Raw genomic sequence first — 16814 nt, 5'->3', positions numbered from 1 at the left:
TTCTTGCATAACGCATAAAACATGAGGCATAAAAAATCAACTAATCAGAATCCTTTATTTCATGGAAAGGAAGAAAATAAAGGACTTTGATTGGTTCAGAAAGCCTTAAATATAAGTCCTGACTATAAATATAGGCAATAATCAGGTCTTATATTTAAGGCTTCTTTAAATTTATCTTTTAGATACTCTACGAATTATTTCATTGGCTACTGAGCATCTAAAGATAAATTTAAGAAAGCTTAAGTACAAGGTCTGACTATGAATACGGGCATTAATGGCTGCGTTTAGCAGAACGTTTATTTTGCAACTGTTGGAAGTTTTCTTCACGCTGATTGGGTTATGCTTTTAGATCAAGAGGAATAGTCCTATCTCAGCAGAGAATCATAAGGGGCTCTGCACAATAAAAGGAACAGGGAACAGAGAACAGAGAATAAGAATTTCAATCTATCAGAAACTGTGTATTCCACAATACATGATTTCTAGTTGTGATCAAAGTCTCGCTACAAGTTCTTTGAAGCGTTTGATGGAAGAAAGAATTTTACAAATTGATCAAAAAACGCTTCAAAGCGTTTGCAATATCGCGTACCTTCTGATAAGTTCAAATTCTTATCCTCTGTTGTCTGTTTCCTTTTATTGTGCGCAGCCCTTAAAACTGTTGCAAAACTGTTGTGTTTTGCTGAACGCAGCCAATGTCTTCTTTAACCATGATCGGGTTTCGGGCCATCGAGGCCATTCTCTTACAAAGATCTCATTTGAGTTGATGATAATTGCCAAATTTCAAAATTGATTCCATGAATTCCATTTCTGCCGGTTCCGACCTGTGTAGAGAGTTAACTTGTGCGATTTAACGTTTTGTCGAGAAAAATTTTTCTCGAGATTAACATTTGCATCGCGATAATTTTGAAGTGACATGTCGAAACCAAAATGAGTACTTGTCAAATAGTATCATGTAGAAATAATTATCGAACAAAAGAATCCAGAACTATACATTTTCATCGCTTCCCAAGAAGAAATGCATTATTATTACAATGGGAGAAAGCTTGTGGGAGAAAAAATATCAATATTAAAAATGGTATATATGAAATTAATATATTTTTGTTTATATCATAGATTACATTCAACAGAAAAAGCAACTTTGCAATTATTATATTCTTTAATATGATTCGTCTTGCTCTTAAGTTCCTCACTGGATTTAAATAAATCAGTTATATTCAAGAATTTTATAACAGCTCCAAAGTTGCTTTTTCTACTGAATGCAGCCATAGATTTATACAATAAAAATAACACATTCTATACATGTAGGCCGCGTCTGTTCCATCCATTTTGATTCAGCAGCATACAAAGTATATGATTTACATAATCAACCAAAAAAAAGAAGATTAAGATCTGATGCAGTACCCACGCTGAATTTAGGATCATCAAATGGCAAAGGTATGCAAAGTATAAGCTTCTTTGGTAATTAAGATAGTGTATTATATTATTATATTATATTTTTTATTGGCTACTCCGTTGCATTATACAATATATTAATAATTTGTTTATTATCTTGATGAATCTGTAATAGTACCAGATACTGCAATGAATACAATACTGCCTAAAGAGGAGTTTGAAGTAATGAATACAACACTATTTGAAGAACAGATGGAAGCTTCAACTTCAAGAGACTTATTAAATTTGAGTAAGCAAATTATGGCACATGGTAATCTTACTAATTCTTGTAAAAGTAGTTATGTTCAGCAGAGAAAACTGATCAGTGAGCGCTCAATGATTCTTTAATATGATTGATTTTTTGTCTTTAGTTCTTCATTGGTTCTTTTTTTAAGAGTGATATTCATAATTTGTTCTTATTTTTGTATTATTTTAAATAATGTCTTAGGATTTCTTTTATCAACTCTGATTAACACTAATTGACAGTTAACTCAGTCATCACGATTGCTAGTTTGAGAACTGAATAGTTTGTCTCAAAAGAGGAAGAAAGAGAAAACATTCTGATACAATAAACTTCTGTGACATTTCTGTAAGTTGATCATCAATTAATTTAACCAGAAGTTGGTGAAAGAGCCTTTAAGATGCTAATGCAGCTCTCTGATTGGCTTATAACATCTTAAAACTGTACTTAAGATAATCGACTATGAATACTGGCATAAAGGTGTAGGAGCCAATTGTATTGAAGATACAATGCGCTTTTCACTGAAATCGAAACACTAGCATAATATAAGCAAGAATAGTAGGTTCACTCAGTCAAAACTGATACTAAGACCTGTTACACACAGGATATGTTAACGCGTTACGCGCGGTAAGAAACGATATGATAGCTAATTAGAGTCTGACCTGGAAAAGTCTAATTGGTATCTTTAAGGATGAACAGTCAAACTTTGCTTATTCGCCTTTGTCTAACTCGTGTAATAGCATGGAAGAGAATCAAAATTATGGATATTATCTTATGAAGTTTGAGCCTAGATTTTCGATACTAACAATGAATATCGGAATGCAGTGAGTCTGGTAGGATCTGATATAAGTGAAAAATGATATTACCAATCATTTTAATTGTACTGAGGATAAAATATGATATCCGGATAGCATGCATGTTCTAAATAGAACGTCTCTTAAAAATATCTTACAGACTTTTTACAATAAGCTATTATCTAAATTTAGTTTTGAGTCATAAGAAATTGATCAATAACCCGTACACATCATAATAGTAATACCGTAAGTTAGCCAATCAGAGCTGAAAGTTTTTGAAAATTCTTGATTATGACGCACTCATTGGAGTGAGTAGAAACTATAATAGTATATTGGAACATGTTGGAGCATACAATGCGAACAAATCTTATGAGTTGTTCCATTTGTTCATAACACTCAAACGCTCATGAACATTATTTCATCTCTATTATTTATCAAATGTTAAGGATGGAATGTACGCAAGCAAGTTATGCGTCTCATTGTCACCATATTACATTGTCCTATTTAAAAAAACCGATAGAAAACGATAATAAACAATACAATCTGTTAAAAATCTTATCATTTCCTATTGTAATCCATTGTTTCACTTTTTATATTCTGAAAGAAATGTTATCGTTTCCTATCATTCTGATGAACGATTCAATCCTTGGAATTCGGTAGAAATTTTGTAATAACTTATTATTCTTTGACGTTTTAGAATGATCGTGAATTATCGTTATGGAATTTTTTGTGAAAATTTTATCGTAATCAATTCAGCTAAAGGAATGTGGAAGTTTGTTATCGTACAAGTTTAAAAAAATCTATAATTCATCATGAAAATCCATAATCATGCATCAACGGTAGATGATTCAAAATATCTTATCGTAAAATTATAACAAATTTTCGTAATCATTAATAAAGTCGCAACGACAAAAGTAAAGACTTCCCATCATATTATTACGGTTGAAAATTTATTGTTATTTATCGTACATGAAAAAAAAACGATAAAGAATTAATTGTAGAATTATATATAATATTCTTTTATTCATTTACAATTCATAATTATGATTAAAAACGATTAACCATTTGCTATCGTTTTCGATCGATATTTTAAGAAATAATTAAGCAAATATGTCTCCATATGTTAATAGTGTTATTAGAGATTACGTTAATTTTATTCGTCATATCGAATTTTTTATAAGTTTACACTATTAATTCATAGACACACCAGAATCTTCTATGTCTGGAGAATTACCGGAAAACTTCTTGGACAAATCCAACAATCCGCCGGTGGAAATTGGCAAAAAAGGATTCGACGAATTTGGATTACAGAACAATATTTTAAAGAAGCAGCATGTTAACGATAACAACAGAAAGGAATATGAAATCAGAGAAAGTGAGATGGAAAGGGAACGACAAAACGAAGAAGAGAAAGACAAAACTAGCGAGTACCATTTTTATGAGGAGGATCAGGATACAGACAGCGAGAGTGAACAAAAAATGAATACTAAAGACAGGTTCAAACTTGGGTTCAAGCAGGGAAAGAAAATTCATGAATGCAATCAGTGCGGTCGTACATTTCTACTGCATCAAATGTTAATGTTGCACATTCAGCATTTCCATCGCAATCGCCGATATGAGTACGATGACTGCAAGAAACGCTTTTTCAGCAAATCAAATTTGCTGAAACATAAAACCATACATGTAGATAAGATGCCATTCTCGTGCTCAGTATGCCAGATTAAGTTCAGGCTGATGGAACAGCTGCAGTATCACAAGAAAATACACATGAACAAGATGCAATATGCCTGTCAGCATTGCAGTCGCAGATTTGTCACTGTTGAAGAATGTAAGAAACACGACGATTTGGAGCATAAGAAAGTAAAGCCGTTTCAATGCGATATCTGTGGTAATTGCTTTGTAGCCAAACAGGGCTTGCAACGGCACATAGCACAGAAACATGAAGAACTGTTCACGTGCAACTATTGTACAGAGGTCTTCCACACAAAGACATTGCTAAACCACCATTTGCTTACTCACATTGATGCTCGACCACATACGTGTAAAATTTGCCTGAAGAGGTTTCTCCGATTACATCATTTAACCGAACATATAAAAGTTAATCATAGTGAATTGAAGAAGACAGAGGACTACAGTGATGCTCAATCTGAAATCCAACAATTAACTGTCTGCAGCCCTCCAGCTTATAGCCCAAAATATAAAATTATATTTTCTATTTCGTATAAAATACCAATATAATAAAGAAATTTAAGGAAGTTTTCTAGTGTGAATATTCATTTTTAAAAGTAATTTTTAGGAATTACATTTAAAAAATAGTATAAGGAATTGCATTTATAAAAATAGTAAACTTACGAAGCTAAGATTTTATTTATATTTATAAATTTTTTATTTATATTTATTTATATTTAAAGTAACACCTTAAATTTTTACAAAGCTTTTTATTGTAAATTGTATAAGATATATATAGACGTACAGATCATGTGTCACAAAAAAATCGTTCCCATCAGGCCGACGGCGATCGGGAAGATTCCGTTTGCCTATAAAGCTACAAATCGATTGTTTTATAGTTTTGTAGGAGCGAGCCTTGTAAAAAGAATCCTCTCGCGATGATCACGATGGGAATGATTTTTCGCGACATGACTTCTGTATGCATCTATCTATATCTTATTTAAAATAAAATAAAATAAAAAACTTTGTAATTTAAGATATTACTTCAAGTATGAATAATATGAATATAAAATATTGGCTTTGTAAATTTTATTCATTTTTATAATTGAAAGTTTTATAATTTCTTAATTTGATTCCCAAAAATTATCTTTGAAAGTGGATATTCACACTAAACTCCTTTAAGAGGATGCTGGATCGACGGTCGAAGCTTGATTGAGGTTGGTAGTATAGACTTTTAAATTCCAAATTTGATAATAGTAACATCTTTTATTCATTTCTTATATTTATTATATATCGTTGTGTTTCATTCAAACGTATTCATCTATCTTTATCTGTTTTGTCTCTTGGGAATTGCTCAGGGTCATTCCAAATGACCCAGCATACTTGAAATGTAGGATTCACGCTATGTACGACATCCATCATACGACGTTCGATATTTATTGTAACAACGAATGTCAGATATCGTATGACGGATGTCGTCGAATAATTACATTATTCTTTCGAGAAGTTTGTTCAGTTTGAAGTGGTGGAATGAGTAATTAAGAGTGAAATTCTTTAAGTTTTATGTAGAAATAACAGTTAGAATATGTATAACGATATCTATAAAAAAATCGTATTTATTCATAAATTATTATATACTAGGAACTATTTCCTTTATTGTAATTTATCAATGTTTTTTCTAAATAATTAGCATATTCTATTTGATTTGTAGAAATGCCCACGTGTTGTGTTCAAAACTGTAAGTCTTACATTAGTCATACATTGAGGCGATCTTAAATATCAAATTACATTTATATATGTGTATATATATATATATATATATATATATATATATATTATTACATTTATTAACATTATTTTATTTCATACTCCATTATTTTATTCATTTACGAGCTTTTGTATTTTTTCAAATTTTAATCTTGTTTTTACAATTGTTACGTATTTTTACTAACACTGCATTTGAATTTAGCACTAAATTTTGGACAAATTTTTGATTGGTTGTTTGGTACTTTTCTGCCATTATGTCAATGAAATACCTTATATTTATATATCATGAATTCGACACACCGAGAATATGCATTTCCTATAGCAAAAATGAGGGACTAGCAGTCCATATGTTTATAGTCAAAGTGTTCATACTATATGTAATACTCTTCTTGCTAACGCAACCTCTTTTTTGGAGTGAGGAGTGTGTGAAGATAGAGACTATCGGATCACTTCCACAGTGTACTTCGAATGTACGCATGCGCTGGCATAAGTAACAAAGCATTTTTGTTTCTTTTTTTAAATACTTTTATATAAACAACAATGTTGGACATGCGTATAATTATATACTCAATATGCACTACGCAATACATGCGAACGCGGATCAGTACAGATGTACGTGATTAAATTGATTAGAAACACGCGTTTGCGTACTGAAGCGGGCATCTAAGTGAGAGGTAAATATCTGCACCGTGGTGTTTCCGCCAGCTCTTAATTCGCGTTAGCAATATAGTATTATAATATTACATATAAATATACATACTACTGCTAGTACAATTATTGCTTTATTTATCATTCCAAGGCTGTGTTTCAAATTTACTGCCAGCACTAAAAATGCTACAGTTTACGTGCACTATAGATTTTCAGTACTGACAGTCAATTTTGGCACACATCCTGAGTCTTCGCTCGGATACACGTCATTTGCAGATATAAATCCATCTTTTGAAGCTTTCAACTTCAGTTTCACATACTCAATATTGTTTGTGTACGTAATACGCTTGCTGCACTGTCGTTTGGTCCATATGAGCTATAGAACTTTTATATTAAGGAAATATCTATGTCAGGTGACAATTCTACGAGTTGAACAAAAATGTAAGTTTTAACTTTTTTTTTCGATTCTAATATAAAGTCTATTGCAGCACCACTAAATTTTGTATCTATTTTAATCCTGTAAAGCTGGTTCTACATTAGTTGCAAACTGATCGCAAATTTGTTGCGATAGCCAATATGAAGTGTTGATTTCAAAATACAAACTTCAGATTGGCTGTTGCAAACTTGCGATCGGCTTGCAACTAATGTAGAACCGGTTTAAAAGGATTTGTGATTCCGTTCAGTAAATTCGGAGATTTATATTAATCTGCAAAGTCCCGACAATTTGGCCACTCCAGCATCTCCTTGACAGTTTTATTTAAGATACATTTTTTTAAATCTTAAATCAAGAAATTGTATTGTAAAAACGTATGTATGTATGTGTGTGCACTTTATATTTTATAAATAAATGATGTTAAAAATATTCGATTTTAGGTCTCCTATGGAACCTTAGTTAATTACAAAAAGATGTTTGAAACCAATATAAAATAATAAAAATAGTTTCATATTTTAGAAATACGGGAAAAGTAGATTTTTTTTTATGTTATATGTGTTTCCCTTTGTAAGTTGAATTTTAGTATACAATGTTAGAACTTGAATTGGATATATTGCGAAGTTACTTTGCCAATCACGGGCCTCTCGGTTTGAGATTCGAGATGGTCTCTGTTACAACCTCTGCATTATCCACCATACTCTTGTGAATTAGCCTGGATTCTCATACAGACAACAGCGCTTTGATACAAAACACTAATTGGTAAAAAATCGATTGTGAGTAAAATTTACCTCCATCACTCGTTTTTTACCAATAGCGTTCGATATCAAAACACTGTTGCTCATATGAGGATCCGAGCTTATTTTTCCATTTTCTGTATGTTATAACATTAGCGCATTACAACATTATATATTTACAAAATAAAGAAATATTAGTAATACTCACCACGTTTCAGGTAAAAATATAAATTTTTATCAATATAAATAACTCTGACCTAGAGTCCTATATTTATAAGAAAAGCGCGACCGGGCGACTTATGTTAGTATCGCAAAAATACTAAAAATAATGAAGTGGGAGAAAACTACAGGTAAGTATATATGCATGTAGGAACATGAATTCCTACTGCATTATTTTTCTTTAAATTGTATTAATATTACAGAAAATCTTTCATGGTCTTTAATTCTCCGAGATTAGTACAACTTATAACTTTTTCGGCCAATAGGAGAGAGCACGAAGGATCATTTCCTGCACGAGGATTGCATTAGAACTGAACTGAATTAAACTAGTGCAATCCTCATGTAGGAACGAAAACAAACCTCAAGATTCCATTTTCCGAAATTCCGACTGTCATGGGACAGCACCTTGTAGGTGCCTTTTCATATTAACACTTGACGCTCATTTTTGGTGTCAAAATAAGTCACGTGATAGAAATTGACGAATATTAAGTGTCAATTTTGATCATGTGATCTATTTTAACGCTAAAAATGAGCGTTGAGCATCAGCATGAAAAGGCATCTTAAAGGCAAATTCGATTGGAAGAACAGTGCGCACTGGTATATATTAAAGTCGTTGTACACTGATTTAATTTGAATATAAAAATGAAATATAAATATTTCAAATTATGAAATACATATTTTATCTAATAGTATAATAAAATATTGAGTATTTCACGATTTAGTCGATTTCTATGTTTATTTATAAACACAGAATCTTTACATTATTTTGTATACGACGGCTTTAATCTGCACCGCGATGTGCACTGAATGCGTCCAATCGAATTCGCTATAACTTTGACGTTTGCGTAATCACATTTGACAATCTTTTCCTCATTTTTTCTGTTCACATGACAGATGTCAAAATAACCAGAGATTTATGAGTTTATCAGGTTTATCTTGAATAGTAGGTTTATCTCTTAAATGAGATGGGATAGTCGGATTCTATGGAAACGCGCGATGTGTTAAGTGTTTCTAAACAATCGGCAAGATAACAAGTGACATTCTTATCGCGTACTAATTAAAAATATCGTTTCCGAGTGCAGAGATCAATTTTTAAAGGACAAGATTAAAGAATATTTAATACTATTTTTCTGATTATACAATGTATATATGTGATTTTGTTAAAAATATGATTTTAATATTCACGAGTTGTCAGATAATCGTAAGATATGAATGAAGATAGCAAATATTATAGCTACAAAAGCACTTTGCAAAAATGTCAGCTTTGGAATCATTCATGTAAATGTAAATGATTGTTACGTTAACATTTGCCAATATTGATTATTGAATATGACGTGGTAAGTTTAATTCTCAAAATGTGTTAAATATTATTTATAATACTTTCTAATTTTTTGAATTGAATTAAAATATCGAATTTACATAAAATATCTGTATTGTATATATGAACAGGAATCCTTTAAAGAAGAACTACTTGACCCAGAGACCGACTTCTGCGCCGCCACTTTTGTCTTATGCAGAAGATAAAGAATTGGACGTTGTTGTTCAAAAGCTCATCTAGTACGTACATTTGATAGAAATTATTATATGTCTATAATAATCATATTTGTGCAGTGCAAGTTTTCTTTTGTTATAATTTATAAATATACATAGCATATTTTTATTAAGTGCTGAACTAGATTTTGCATTTGTCGTTTACTTAAAAAAAGTATTTAAAAAGGTATTACAATATATCTATTCTCTTTTTAAGTGTGGAAAGCGCAATAAGAAAATTGACCAAGGAAATGAAGAAATATATAGGAGCTCTTACAAATCTAGACAGGGCTGATCAACGATTAAGTACAAATCTGATCAATTGTGGACTGGCACAAAATAACGATGAATGTAGGAGAATAGTAGAAGAATATTATTCTGTCGCTACTCAAGTAAGTTAATGCTTTGTAGATGTAATATTAATGTTCTTCTTCAAGATATTGAACGTATTCAGTAGAATGTCTATTTTGTAATGGTTAGAAGTTTTCTTCTAATAGGATTATTCCTATACAGTGTTTACTGCCTGAAATTTTCAGGGGATTTTTATCCTTAAAAATCAGGGATTTTCATCGAATTTTATCAAGCATAGGAAAATTTTGATACTTTAAATTGTACTTTTAAATTTTAATTCTATCTTTTTCTGAAAATATTATTTCTTTAATTATTTTTTTCTTAATATTGCAAATTTTGATAATCAGTTAGTAATGAGAATAGTTTACACATACATGTATTCACACATTTCTTATGTATTTCGCAAGTTTTTATTTAAAAAATTAGAGTAACAGTGTAAAACACTATACTTAGTATAAAAATATTTTATACTATTTGACACTATTATAGTGAACCTTCCTCATGTTATCCTATAAGTTTCGTGGCTTCAATTTGAGAAAATAATCTGGTGGAATCTCTCTTATAATAATCTTTAATATATAATTCGAATTATTTACAGTCTAAGTATTTCAAAGCATTAAAAACTTCTAATCTTACTTGGAAAAATCTATGAATTTTTGAGGAATTCTTTACGAGATTTCAGTAAATGTTTTGCTTTAGATAAAGTTAAATCAACGCGAAGAAAACTTTCGAGTTGCAAAAAATAAATATTCTACTGAAGGCATAATATTAATAACTCACGCTACATTTCATTATTAGGTAGGAAAGAACGTTCAAGAAGTCAGCAGCTTATGCCATAAAACATTTATAGAACCCTTAAAAAAGTTCAGGAATGAATTTATTACCATCGCTGCGGCAATAGCAAAGCGAGAGGATCTAGTAACCACGTGGAAATATGTGTACAATCGTGTAAAAAAATTACAAGAGAAGAAAGACAAAACTGCGAATCACATCGCGAAGCTTGAAAGAGAACGACGAGCAGAGGAGACGGCCGCCAAAGAATTGAAGACTATACACGCTCAATTACTCACGGAATTACCAACGTTTCTTGGTAAAAGATTGGAGTACATCAATCCGAGTATTCACGCTGTGATTATGATACAATTAAATTATTACGGACATGCGACGCAGTTGTATACGCAATTGATGCCTATTAAGTATTCTTCTGAATTCACATCAAGCACAATAGTACCTGAGGAGGAACATCAGCGAGTTATAAATACTGAATTAAATAGATTGCGAGCGCTAACTATAGTAAAGGATCACTGAACAAGTACAATACATTCCTCTAAAAATTTCTGAAGCAATGTGTAATATATATATATATATATTTTTTATACAATTATTTTTAAATAAAAATGTATATTCGTTTTTAGCACGGCATAATCAAGCGAACAAATAAAAATGTTTATTTTTATGGATTAAATAGCCAAGTAAATATACTAAATATATTTATTGCTTGGCAGTATATACATCGTGAGATCTTTTGCGAAAATGCGCTTTAAGATGGGATCATTCCTTGTTTTCTTTTTATTTCTGCACCCATTCGCCGATTATGATTGCCATGTGTAGCCTTGTATACATTTTTTCTCCTGTTGACCGATCCATTTTTGTCTTGCTTATCACCTTTGGATTTACCTTAAAGAAAAAAATCGTAATCTATTTGGGATATTTCTCAATAGTACGCTATTGGATCACCAAATAACAATTTAGTAAGCAAATCAAACCAGAAAAAAATGAAATGTGAATATTTGCTAAGAATCTAATTAAGTATAATAATTACTATATATTATAAAATTAATTATTGTATAATTATATTTCAGAAATGCTATTCCGAAATGTAATAAATCAATATTTCATTGAACATATGTACATATAAATGATATATTTCTATAAGTTAAAACAATAATTTTGTATATTTGCCAAATGAAAATAAAATGGTTCATTTTATATTTGTCATTATGTGTTTTTTAATAACTTAATGAGACTACAAGATTTTAAAAAAATTTATTTACCGTTTACATTGTATGCATTCTTACCTTCTCTTGATTGTTTTCGCTGTTCGGCTTTAGCACGTAATTCCGCTGGATCTTGTACAAAATGATTACTATTTTGTACAGGTTTCTCGTCTTCTATCTCTGTATCATCCTCAGAGCTAGCATTATTTTTATCGAATGTCTGAAATACCTATATAAAACAAATGTAGAAAAAATCCAATTCACGCACCATTACATACATTATAAAGATAAAGAACAATTGAACTAACTCTTGGAGTAGTAAAAGACCTTGCATCTATTTCTGCAGAATCATCCTGTGCACTACTACGAATATCATGACTGTCATACGTGTCATCATATTCATCATCGTATTCATCGGTAACAATGCTGTATTTTTCATAGATATTCCTCACTTCCCTAATTGCAGATTTGTCGTTCAGCATTTCATTTGCGTTTCTATACTTATCTTTCCTAGGAAAAAGATGTATTTAATTTTAACAAAATCAATGTCAATGTGTGCAAATCACTATAATAACTTACTTTTTCCTTACGCCTAACACATCTGTAAATTTCTCTGTCGTGACTTCAAATTTATCGTTGTAGGAAACATTCAACTCTTGAAAATCGTTGACCAGATTTGCAGTAGCCAGATCCATAGCAATCGATGTTTCCTAAAAACATACAGATTAATTCTTACTATTTTAACTTACCATAGCAAAGAGATTATTTTATTACTTACCATTGGATCAGGTGGTATATATGGTATTGTCCTATCTAATTCTTTCAAATTATGTGGTAACTTGTCCTCCAGAACTGCATTTACCACAGATTCAATATTATACTTATAATTCTCTAAACATAGCTGAAAGTTTTAGATTGCACAAATTTATAAAAACGCTACTCAATATTTTCTATTAGAATTTAGTACTAATAATCGATGAGTTACTTCTCATCCATTATTTCTAATTACAAATTAATTAAATAAACTAAATATATAACAAGTCTTACCTGTATAAAACCTTCACCACAATCGCACAAAATTTCTTTTACTTCCGAAATAAGAGACATTAAGTTGTCGGGATATTTTGAACCAGAATCTATCTTATTGTTCATGCAATTTACATCATTGGAATGTTCTTTTTGTTGATTGTTTTGAATACCGCTAGATCCAGCAACAGCTATCTATAATGTAATAGATAATATACATTTTTTAAATAAATCTACATATATATACATATATATACATATATATATTTGCAAGATTATTACTTACATTTGTATTATTGAGTGATGCATTAGCTAACATCTTGGTATCTCCAATCGATGCATGCAATGACTTTAATATATATTTGCTTTTTATTGTATCACTGATTATTAAATATGTAAAGAAAACTAAGATTTAAAACTGTTGTGTTTATGTATAATAATATAATATTGTAATCTCTTTAAAAAAGGATACATTTCAGGATAAAGTTTAGCCATAATTTGAAGATCGGTATCAACTGGGTAAAACTGATGATAATCTATAATGAACTCTTTTTCAGAGATAGCATTCATTAGTGAATCCAAATATTTATCTACGCAATTTCTTATCTCATTTTCAGTTATTGTATTTCTGTGGATGTAACATTCGAAGTAAATGAAATATTTTAATTAGGATATCCATATAATTGTTTTTATCATAAAATGATTTTTTCATATACTTACATTTTTTCTTGAATTTGTAATATGGATTCATAAATAATAATTCGATAAAGATTTAACATTTCAACTCTAGTTACATCGAGACGATGCTTCAATTCAATGTATTTTGGCATATTTTCCTCGCTATATGCTAATTTGTCTAACTTTTTATACATCTCAGGTATAGTACTCCCATATATTGAAACTATCCTAGCAAACAGAAACAATATAGTGGCACCAAAATAAAAATATATTGTACATTTGAATAAAATGTATGTTCACAAATAAGAGAATTTCAATTTAATAAAAAAATCGTCGAATATTAAAAAAACTGGTTTAATAAAAACGTGAATATATTGCTAAAAATAATGTATTAATTAGATATTAGTAATAAAATGAAGTCTTTTATTCACTTGTTTATGAAGTCATCTTTATGAAATGTGGCAGTTACTGGAGGATAGACTCTTAACAATATAGTAAGAGTTGATGATATATCTAGAACATAGAGTATTAAATCCTCTAAATTATACAATGTCATTTCAATAGAGTCTCCTCTTTCTGAAAGCGCCACTGCTTCAGTAGCATTACTTGGACAATTTTCAAATCTTCGTTCAACATTTTCGAGAGCCTATGATAGTAAAGATAATTGACTGATTAATTCAATTGAAACAAAAATTATAAATTCACAATTTTTTAAATAAGTTTCTACTTTTGATCAACAATAATTGTTGATTATATTTTTAAGAAAATTTAGAGAAGAATTAATTAGATCAATTCATATTTGTGACTGACATAAGTAGAACCATTGAAATGTAAGATATAAAAAAATTAATATTTTTCTTTTATCAAGATTAAACAGTATACATCACCTTTATAAGGCATGGTATAGATTTCTGAAGGTCATCATTGTACATCGGTTGTAGACTAAATACGCTATCTACAATTTTCTCTACTACTTTGGTACTTTCTCTACCATATAGTTGACATAGATCAAATATAATTGGTATCGTGAATATGTAATAATTATACAATAGTTTTCCAAGAAATGGACGGTTCATATATTCTGCTGAACTCTGTTTATTCGTGCAAAGACGCGCGAAGACGATAAGTACGTTGCGACGAAGATTCTCTAATGCTTCGCGCATTTTTGGGTCAGCAGGAAAACTTTCTAAAGTATAGAAAGGTGGTGCTTCTTGTAAAAAAGAAACTAATGTATCCATAATCGATGTATTGTATATAATATTGGACCAGAATCTAAATAAAGAAAACTACTTGTAGTAATTGGACATGTTAATTGTAGATTTATTCTTTTCAGTTGAATTTTTTATATCATTCATTTTTCCTGTTTTTCTCTCTACTAATGTGAAAAGAGAAAGAGAAATGATGAGAGATGAACGTGTGAAAATGATGCAAAAAATTCAATTAAAAAGAACAGAATCAAGTACTGAAATTACTAAGAACATTATTATACCGATAAAATGGAAGAGCCAGTAGCCAGTTTAGATCTTCGATTATGTAACTCACAATTTCCATCCAACGATCCTTAGCACCCATAATTTCTGACCCATCTTCATTGTATATCTCTGGTGCTATGTAACTTAGAAAGCAACGCTTATCTGCCCACTTCATATTCTAAAAATTCGATATTAAACAATATACAGGAATTTAAAAGTTGAATAAATATATATTATTAGAGTATTATTAGCTTATATATTATTAGATGTCCAATAAAAACGGAACACGAATTTTGAGATTTCAGATTTGTTTTTTATCGTTGAATTGCAATAGAGCTCTCCTTTTTGCTTTTACCAAATTTTAAGCATACAATTCCATATATTTTATTTTCTTTTAATATAAAAAAAAGAAAAAAATTGAACCATACAAGTTTAGTTAAAAAAAAAACAGGCCTATAGCTATTTCACGTTAAGTCTTATGCTGTATATTTTTAAATTACTTTGCTTGAAATTTTTGTATATTGTTACATTATTTTATACAAATCTTTTTCATATAGACAATACAAGCAATGTAAAAAATGTAAATTATTCTAAATTGAACATAATAGAAAGAACATATAGAAAGAAATAATCAAATTTTATGATTGTTAAAATATGATACTTTATAGTATTTAAATAAAAATATATATATAAAATAGAAATTTTAGCACAGTTCAATACAATGATATAAAACATAGATTCTAATCACGATTATCAGATTTCCAGATTTTGACTGAAGACTCGTTTTAGAGATCAATCTCCAGTTTTCCAGCAGAAAAATCAACAGTTGAAGTAAAACAAATATGATGCAATAAGTTGGAGTTTTTTACATCAGTGTATACCAATTTAAAACTTAAGAAACAAAAGGAGCTTTAATTCTCTTTTTTTATTCTTACATTAGAATTTTCTTTTGTGAAATATCAAACATATATCTATTTAATTTTAAATTCCAATACTTTGTAATTTAATTAGAAAACAGATCTATAGTATATATATATATATATATATATATATATATATATATATATATATATAGATTATATTTTACATGTAAACACACAACCTTGCTTCAAGTATAAAAAGTTAAAAAAACATCAATCTACGAATTTCCTAAGATTAAAAAATTAACATACCAGCGCATCTATTATAACAATCACCCCGTCATTCTTAATATTCAACTGTAGTTCCTCCAAAGGCACGCAATCTGGATTCTATTTAACAACAAAAAATTATTTTATAAATTAAATATTTCCTGTCGTGGCACAAATTGCGCTACAAATCCTAAAAATGATAAGTTACATCAAAGTTAATTACCTCGTAGAAACTCATGATTTTGCATTGTTTGTTGTAAAAAACAATTTGCTGCCTATTTGCAGTTTGACAAAAGACAATAGAAAAAGAAATCAATGTGATAGAAGTCTTGATAATAAAACAAGGTAGTCACAAAACCAGACGAAACAAATTTAGAGTGAAGTGTTTAGTAAATCCTCGAGTAGCGTGTCCTCGACAAATTCAGAAAACCGGATAATCTCTAATAATTTCGGCCTGTGTAAGTGTCTACGAATAGTCAGAATACATGAAACAACTGAAAGCAACAAACGTGATACTTCATGGCACTTTCTGAAAGCAGAAAGGAGCCCGAGATGGCGTGAGAGAAGACCGATCACTAAAGTTACTAGATTTCTAAAATATCGCAATTGATTTCAGAAATATCGCCTCAAAATGACCGAAGTTCTCATAGTACACGATTTCAAGCATAATGGTTGGTAGTTCATCCTTTAAACTGTAC

The 16814-nt window shown here is 29.9% G+C and overlaps 3 protein-coding genes across 6 annotated transcripts; 2 read left to right on the top strand and 1 right to left on the bottom strand.

The window, feature by feature from the left end:
- Positions 1-419: 419 nt before the first annotated feature.
- Positions 420-5274, top strand: LOC105151667 (uncharacterized). Its single transcript, XM_011065503.2, has 4 exons — positions 420-1072; positions 1303-1431; positions 1565-1678; positions 3665-5274. The coding sequence occupies exons 1-4, from the start codon at positions 925-927 to the stop codon at positions 4699-4701; spliced, it is 1428 nt and encodes a 475-aa protein (XP_011063805.2). The 5' UTR covers positions 420-924; the 3' UTR covers positions 4702-5274.
- Positions 5275-6296: 1022 nt separating this feature from the next.
- Positions 6297-11802, top strand: LOC105151664 (bridging integrator 3). Of its 4 annotated transcripts, none has more exons than XM_011065502.2 (7): positions 6297-6987; positions 7932-8063; positions 8136-9269; positions 9382-9489; positions 9680-9854; positions 10612-11125; positions 11229-11802. In XM_011065502.2, exons 3-6 carry the CDS (start codon positions 9262-9264, stop codon positions 11119-11121), a joined length of 801 nt encoding a protein of 266 aa, XP_011063804.1. In that variant the 5' UTR covers positions 6297-6987; positions 7932-8063; positions 8136-9261; the 3' UTR covers positions 11122-11125; positions 11229-11802. The 4 variants fall into 4 exon arrangements, 2 of the variants coding, with proteins under 2 accessions (XP_011063804.1, XP_087266706.1); XR_015546455.1 differs by having other exon boundaries at positions 6298-6987; positions 10612-11564; positions 11676-11802; XR_015546454.1 differs by having other exon boundaries at positions 6298-6987; positions 10612-11595; positions 11676-11802.
- Positions 11291-16675, bottom strand: LOC105151663 (activating signal cointegrator 1 complex subunit 2). Its single transcript, XM_011065500.2, has 14 exons — positions 16340-16675; positions 16159-16236; positions 15004-15164; positions 14402-14786; positions 13946-14160; positions 13557-13742; positions 13309-13464; positions 13123-13216; positions 12858-13031; positions 12589-12711; positions 12390-12520; positions 12119-12320; positions 11892-12039; positions 11291-11490 (listed from the first exon to the last, which is right to left on the bottom strand). The coding sequence occupies exons 1-14, from the start codon at positions 16352-16354 to the stop codon at positions 11354-11356; spliced, it is 2205 nt and encodes a 734-aa protein (XP_011063802.2). The 5' UTR covers positions 16355-16675; the 3' UTR covers positions 11291-11353.
- Positions 16676-16814: the final 139 nt, after the last annotated feature.

Source organism: Acromyrmex echinatior, chromosome 10 (genome assembly GCF_024713525.1).
Source record: "Acromyrmex echinatior isolate Ae372 chromosome 10, ASM2471352v2, whole genome shotgun sequence".
NCBI classification, from domain to species: Eukaryota; Metazoa; Arthropoda; class Insecta; order Hymenoptera; family Formicidae; genus Acromyrmex; species Acromyrmex echinatior.
Note: the sequence above shows the minus strand (reverse complement) of the source record. Positions and strands in the feature narration are given on the sequence as shown.

What these genes read in the sequence shown, in the direction of transcription:
- LOC105151667 (XM_011065503.2), top strand. Translation starts at nt 925, where the DNA reads ATGAGTACTTGTCAAATAGTATCATGTAGAAATAATTATCGAACAAAA. An exon ending in AAATATCAATATTAAAAATG is followed by an intron (nt 1,073 to 1,302) that starts GTATATATGAAA and finishes CTATACATGTAG; the next exon opens with GCCGCGTCTGTTCCATCCAT. An exon ending in AGGATCATCAAATGGCAAAG is followed by an intron (nt 1,432 to 1,564) that starts GTATGCAAAGTA and finishes AATCTGTAATAG; the next exon opens with TACCAGATACTGCAATGAAT.
- LOC105151664 (XM_011065502.2), top strand. An exon ending in GTTGTTCAAAAGCTCATCTA is followed by an intron (nt 9,490 to 9,679) that starts GTACGTACATTT and finishes TCTCTTTTTAAG; the next exon opens with TGTGGAAAGCGCAATAAGAA. An exon ending in ATTATTCTGTCGCTACTCAA is followed by an intron (nt 9,855 to 10,611) that starts GTAAGTTAATGC and finishes TTTCATTATTAG; the next exon opens with GTAGGAAAGAACGTTCAAGA.
- LOC105151663 (XM_011065500.2), bottom strand. An exon ending in TTGTTATAATAGATGCGCTG is followed by an intron (nt 15,165 to 16,158) that starts GTATGTTAATTT and finishes TCGAATTTTTAG; the next exon opens with AATATGAAGTGGGCAGATAA. An exon ending in GTGTTAGGCGTAAGGAAAAA is followed by an intron (nt 12,321 to 12,389) that starts GTAAGTTATTAT and finishes TCTTTTTCCTAG; the next exon opens with GAAAGATAAGTATAGAAACG.